Source organism: Uranotaenia lowii, chromosome 1 (assembly GCF_029784155.1).
Source record: "Uranotaenia lowii strain MFRU-FL chromosome 1, ASM2978415v1, whole genome shotgun sequence".
NCBI classification, from domain to species: domain Eukaryota; kingdom Metazoa; phylum Arthropoda; class Insecta; order Diptera; family Culicidae; genus Uranotaenia; species Uranotaenia lowii.
The window spans coordinates 5,261,698-5,268,072 of record NC_073691.1 but is presented as its reverse complement, the minus strand read 5'-3'; the positions used below and the strand labels follow the sequence as shown (position 1 = coordinate 5,268,072).

The following is a 6,375-nucleotide window of genomic DNA, read 5'->3' as shown; positions in this document are numbered from 1 at the left end:
GTATCTCAGGCTAAACTTTTTTTAGAGAGCTCAAATTTTGTGAAATAATAGTGTGATAAATAATTTATCTTACTTATTCTAAGCTAATTTGATTGAAAAACTTTTTGATTTAGAATGGTGTCTTAATAATCGTCCACACTTGGCAACTTGAACTGCGGTTTCGGTTGATGAAACTTGTTTATGTTTAAATTTTGGTTGACTCTTTTGAATATTCAGTTGAAGTTAAGAAAAAAGTTCATAAAAATAAGAAAACGCCGCAATTTGTTAATAAATTTTCAAGTTTTCATTATTTTTCGTTGCGTAATATTTCGGTATGGCCTCATGGATTTGTTCATCCCTTACACAAAAATAATACCAGTAAGAAATTATAAAGGTTACTTACCTGACCGTGCCTGAAGTTAAGCCAAGAATATCGTCACCACAATCAGCATTTACCCAAACATGTATACGCATTTGGGAAAATTGATAGCTTTCCATACAGAAGCTGCAACACGATCTAGCAAATCTTCTCCTCTCAAGGATTTCGGAACAGCGACAAAACAAAGACCCATAAATACTTCCATACTCCTCTATTATTCACAAATCTCAACACCAGCTCACAACCCAGCACTCAACTGCATCAACTTGAACGGATTCTTCCCACTCAAAAACTCCAGCTCCCGATCGAAACCCGGCTCCGTCGTCTGGATCCACTTCCGGTTCAGGTAGTACTGGATGCAGCTGTGGTACTCTTCCTCCGAATAGTTGTCCACTCGAATCGGCACAAACGGATCCAAATGCTCGAAACCTTCCCTACGTAGTTGGTACATCGGCAGTTCCGATTCCATCCGGTCCTCGGTCAGAGCCATTCGATCCACAGCTAGAATGCACACCCCGTTACACCAATCGGCTCGGGTGATGTCCAGGAAGGGCTGCGTAAGGGTCATTTTGTCCGGCGTAATGCGGACCTTATTTTCCGTCTGAAGTCTCGTTTTGTCATGAAAGAATGCATTGAATCCATCGATGACGACCATTGTTTTGGCTTTGCCCTGGGTGGATTGCTCTTTCAGCTCACGAAGCAAAACTGCCACGGTATCGCAGCTGAACTTGGCCCGGTTTATGCCGTGCTCGACCAGTTCCATTAAAGGTGCACCTGCCTGTGTAACTTCACGTTTACTCCAAACGTACTCCCGGCTTGTTTTCAGATCTAATTCCGAAAGCAACTTTGCATTTTGATTTTTGAAATGAACCAACCAAGCTGCCGCGTCCAGTGGAAGATCCAAACATCCCTCCCGGGTGCTAGAGTTGGCCGTTTCTTTAGCACGCTTCATCCAATTCGGAACCCATGGAACATGAACCAGCACAAACTTCTGACTCGACCCATAGTGTAACAAGTGAGCCAAAACCAATGATTTCCCAGCACCATCTTTCCCATACAGCACAAACCGGTTAACCGGCTTCTGGAAATCGGTCCCATTCAAATAGCCTATCAATTCAATGGCCGGTTCCCGAACCATCAGGCAGGTTTCGTTGAAAGTTTTCGTTTGCTTTTCGAACGATTTCGGAAGCCCTCCGTGGGCGAAAATTTGTTTCCTAACATCGATCGGGATACTATAGAATCGCGAAAGATGGCTGCGACCATGGCTGACCGGATTCGATTCGCGGGTTCGGAAATCTTCCAACTGTGCTGGGTCCGGGGCATTAGCCGTGACCGTCGAAAGTGAGGCCAACTGCTGGGAACGCACCGCTAGCAGTGGCTGCCGGGCGACAAACCGCCACAGATAGGACATGCTGGCTGGCAGATGGCGATTGCGTAAACACTGAAAACTGAATTCATTTTTTTCGCGTTAGTTCAACCATTTTTACAAAACAAATTTACCCTTACCTCAACGTACGATCACCAGCTTCTATTCGCGATAGTTTTTACAAGGAAAATACTGTATTTTAGGCACAGTTTCACAAAACTTTCAACCGAAACGTTTTAAAACATGCTCGCACGACCCGCACGCAATTTTTTTTTCCAAACGAGGGATCAACCGCCGCAATGTTTTGGGAAAATATCGTTTTGTTTATATTTCGTTTCGCTTTTTTATCGTTTGTATATGGTAAACATCCATAAACAAATCCACGCACGAGACGTTCATAAACGTTTTTAAATAAAAATAATAAATTCATCATTCATCGTATTGTGAACATGCTTCATGAAAAAGCAGAGGAAAAAGAAGGAAACAAATTGTACGTAAAAATGTATACGCAAATTTCGGCCTTGGCCTTTACTTTACATAAAATTAATAAATAAAATGCATCATTTATGGACCAAAAAGGGTATCATTTGGCAGGGTTGGAACTTGGATGGAACTCATCGTTTCGAAAGAAGTCAATGATCTCAATGATAAACAGAACAACTCTACTGACTTGGAAACTCCATCAATCGGCTATCATTTAAACAATAATTCCTTATTAATAATAAATAACGTCGGATCACATACATCGGTTACAGTTAAATCAATATTTTGGAAAAAAAAGAATTACCATTTTGAATTTTTCACTGAAAATTCCAAATCAATAATGGTAATGAGTTTTAGCAAGCTAAATTTTTCTATTAATTATTTAATTTTCGTTACTTTTTTGTTTAGTTTGTCAATTTATTTTAATCATTTTTGTCATATTTGAATTATTGTCTTTTTGTAACTTTTTTGAATTATTTCATTTTTGTTATTTTTGTAATTTTTGTCATTATTGTAATTTTTGTAATTTTTGTCATTTTTGCCTCTTTTGTCATTTTTATTTTTGTCATATATGTCGTTTTTGTCATTTTTGTCATTTTATCATTTTTGTTATTTTTGTCATATATGTCATTTTTGTCACTTTTGTTATTTTTGCCATTTTTGTCATTTTCGTCAGATTTCAGATTTCTAATCTAAACAATAAATTTAAAAATATTTTTCGTTAAATGATAAACTCTGATTCGCGGTGTATCACAAAATTTGAGTTTCAAATTACAGAAGTTTTACTGCAAAATAATTCAATGATGACGTTCGCTTCATCATCAACTGTCAATGACAGTCATCACGGATGCGGAGCTTATCACGTCATCGATTTTTCCATGGTTCGATATTTTCGGTCGGTGTTGTCTCCAGAAAAATTGCAAATTTAAGTGGAAAACCGTGTTTGATCTCTGCCTGTTTCCGACGAACACTTTCCTGATAAGTCAACAAAACGGCCAACCGTTAGGAAAAAGCCCCAAAATGGCAGGATTGGATGTACACGACGATATGAACTTGTAAGTTTGTCTGGTGGGATTTTTTTTTCACTTGTATAGTTTGTTCTTGAACCACATAACAGATTGTGGACTTCGGACCGAGGTCAAGGTTTCAATTGTTGAGGGATCCCTGGGGTTAACATGTTAATTTGTCTGTTTTCAGCTACATCACCCCGGAAAGCTTCTACATTGAACCAAATGGGAAGAGTGAGGTACTAATCATCGACCGAGTTAGCCGAAAATCTTCCCTTCAAGGTAAGGGGTGGGCACTGCTCAAAATTTTCATTTCGAAAATTCAAAAGGTAACCTTTTTTTTCTATTTTTTTAGTGAAAACCAATCAGTTACCGCACGGAATTCAAATCCGTAAGATTTGTGGAATTTTAGGAGTGATAAAGCTCATATCCGGATACCATCTGATCGTGGTGACGCATCGGATATTCGTTGGGATAATCAACTCCCACGTCATCTGGCGTTTGGCCGGGTTCGATATCATTCCTTTTACGCCTTCGCTGACCCACCTGAGCGATACCCAGAAGGTCCAGAACGGGGTTTACCTTTCAATGTTGCGCCAAGTGCTGGACACTCCGTACTACTATTTCAGCTACACGTACGATCTGACCCACACCCTGCAACGGCTGTACTCTCTTTCGCCGGATGTCCTTCAGTTGGGGTTGTTCGAACGGGCCGAGCTGAGATTCGTTTGGAATGGATATCTGCTGAAGCAATTCCACCGGACGGAAATCCGGCAGTATTGCCTTCCGATTATGCTGGGCTTTGTGTCCGTGAATGATGTTTCCGTCAATGGGCACAACTTCCAATGGATGCTGATCTCTCGAAGGTCTGTTTTCCGAGCCGGGACACGTCTTTTCTGTCGAGGTATCGATCAAACGGGGAACGTCTCGAATTACGTGGAGACGGAACAGATTATCGACATCCGCGGGGATAAGGTGTCGTTTGTTCAAACTCGAGGGAGCATTCCGCTTTACTGGAGACAGACTCCCAACCTTCGTTACAAACCGCCACCGGAACTAGTTGCCGGAAGGGATCATCTGATAGCATGCTCCAAGCACTTCGACTCGCAGTTGATCCATTACGGTCGTCAAGTGCTAGTCAATTTGATCGACCATCGTGGGGCGGAAGATGTGCTGGAAAAAGCCTATGGGACCACCATCAGTACCTTGGCTAATCCGAACTTGCGCTACGAGTCGTACGACTTCCACGCTGAATGCCGGAAGATGCGCTACGACAAGCTGCACAATCTGATCGCCCGATTGGCTCACGAACAGGACGAGTTTAATGTGTTCCATTTGCGACGGGATGGGACTCTGGTTTCGTCCCAGGATGGAGTCTTCCGGACCAATTGCATCGACTGTCTGGACCGGACCAACGTCGTTCAGAGCATGCTTGCCAAACGAAGCTTGGAACAGTGCTTGCTACGACTCGGGGTGCTGACCAGTGGCCAAAAGATCGATCCATATTCCAGCTTCGAGTGGCTTTTCAAAGGAGTAAGACAAAATTTTAAACAATTTATAACAAAAGTTGATACCTTTTCTCCTTATTAGGTTTGGGCTGACAACGCGGATATGATTTCGACTCAGTACTCGGGGACAGGAGCACTCAAAACCGATTTCACCCGTACCGGCAAACGAACCAAAATGGGCCTAATGCGAGATGGCATCAACTCGCTGACCCGTTACTACAAGAACAACTTCAACGACGGCTTCCGACAGGATTCGATCGATCTGTTCCTAGGTAACTACGCCATCCAGGACGGCGAAGGACTAACGGTTCAGTGTCCGCTTGTGATCCAAAAGGGTTGGCGTTATGGCACAGTAAGTTCATCAGTCACTTTTCAACTTTCACAACTAATCCCCCCCCCCCACTTTTTTTCAGTTCCCGGTGATCCTGCTGTTTGCCTTTGCCATGTTCTTCACCTCGACAGTTTACCCCCAGGAATATCGAACCGAAAACCTCCTGTTCATTCTGTTCTGGGGTTCGATGGTAGGGGTTACTGGGGCCGGCATCATGAAGTACGGTATCGAGTTCGTCGATTGGCCCAAGTTGCTGCCGGCTTCCCGCTCCAAGCTGGACGCTTGACATTGGCGATAAGCGGTAAGAGGTACGAGATTGACAGACATTTTCATTTATCCAACCACCTAGCTTCATTTGTTGGTGAAGGCTAGAAGTACATTCAACTAAAAGGTGACGTTGCTATTCCAGGGAAGCATTCAAAGTTCCATTTAAGCATTATCAACGTGAGTAGAGTAGGTTCAAATCCCTTTCTTGTTTTTTAAGTTTAAGAGTGTAGATGTTTCACTTTTTGTTTTGCTGTCTGTACATATAGTTATTTATGCGGTTGTTGATAGAATGATTCCCCAAAACGACTGGTTCAGGCTTACTCAAAAAATCTTTTGCTGAAGTGAGATACCTACACCTGTCTAGATACATGAATTACCCCATTCGCATTAAATTACCTACACAATCATTTCAGTCCAGTTTGTTGTGGTGGGTTTTACATTTAATGATAACACTCCAATAACGGCAAAATAACAATCAGATATAGACACTATGGATTAGATACTTGTTGGTTCGAATAAATTAGCTCACTACTTACGATGCTGATTGACGATTTATTCAGATGACAGCCTTTTTGTACTCTTTTGCGTCAACATCTAGACTTAAAACTTGTATACCTCCTCTGTACAAATCATGCGGAATGTACCAATAAAAAAAACGCTGCGACGCTGCATGCTGCTGCAAATCTATTCTCGTCATTCTTTCAGAGCGTGCTAACTAATAACTCACCACTTTTGACGGAGTCATACCTGAGTAGTTTGCAGAGCCGAGATTTCAACCTGGATATGTTGAATACCGAACGACGTGTTTCGCAAGACGGCTGCGCAGGATGAAACGAAAGTTCCCACTCCAGATGGAATTCCACTAGTTCTGGTTGAAAAATTCGTTCCTATCTAGCCTTATGACTTACGTTTGGAAGTTGGTTGCTAGACTAGATAAACGTCAACAAGTCGATGCTGTGTATGAAGACTTAAGCAAGGCATTCGATAAGGATGTCTCGTTGTAGACCAGACAAGAGAGCCTGGACAAACTCCCTAGCCGAAGAGGGAGAAAGAGC

General features: G+C 42.2%; 2 protein-coding genes across 2 annotated transcripts; one reads left to right on the top strand and one right to left on the bottom strand.

Annotated features, from left to right (window-relative positions):
• Positions 1-556: 556 nt before the first annotated feature.
• On the bottom strand, positions 557-2,008 carry LOC129738078 (28S ribosomal protein S29, mitochondrial). Its single transcript, XM_055729262.1, has 2 exons — positions 1,865-2,008; positions 557-1,806 (listed from the first exon to the last, which is right to left on the bottom strand). Exon 2 carries the CDS (start codon positions 1,767-1,769, stop codon positions 597-599), a length of 1,173 nt encoding a protein of 390 aa, XP_055585237.1. The 5' UTR covers positions 1,770-1,806; positions 1,865-2,008; the 3' UTR covers positions 557-596.
• A 1,048-nt stretch (positions 2,009-3,056) lies between these two features.
• Positions 3,057-5,858, top strand: LOC129753138 (phosphatidylinositol-3-phosphatase SAC1). The gene is made up of 5 exons (XM_055748938.1): positions 3,057-3,262; positions 3,405-3,496; positions 3,570-4,747; positions 4,805-5,074; positions 5,136-5,858. The coding sequence occupies exons 1-5, from the start codon at positions 3,228-3,230 to the stop codon at positions 5,337-5,339; spliced, it is 1,779 nt and encodes a 592-aa protein (XP_055604913.1). The 5' UTR covers positions 3,057-3,227; the 3' UTR covers positions 5,340-5,858.
• Positions 5,859-6,375: the final 517 nt, after the last annotated feature.

What these genes read in the sequence shown, in the direction of transcription:
- LOC129738078 (XM_055729262.1), bottom strand. Translation starts at nt 1,769, where the DNA reads ATGTCCTATCTGTGGCGGTTTGTCGCCCGGCAGCCACTGCTAGCGGTG.
- LOC129753138 (XM_055748938.1), top strand. Translation starts at nt 3,228, where the DNA reads ATGGCAGGATTGGATGTACACGACGATATGAACTT. An exon ending in GTACACGACGATATGAACTT is followed by an intron (nt 3,263 to 3,404) that starts GTAAGTTTGTCT and finishes GTCTGTTTTCAG; the next exon opens with CTACATCACCCCGGAAAGCT. An exon ending in CCGAAAATCTTCCCTTCAAG is followed by an intron (nt 3,497 to 3,569) that starts GTAAGGGGTGGG and finishes CTATTTTTTTAG; the next exon opens with TGAAAACCAATCAGTTACCG.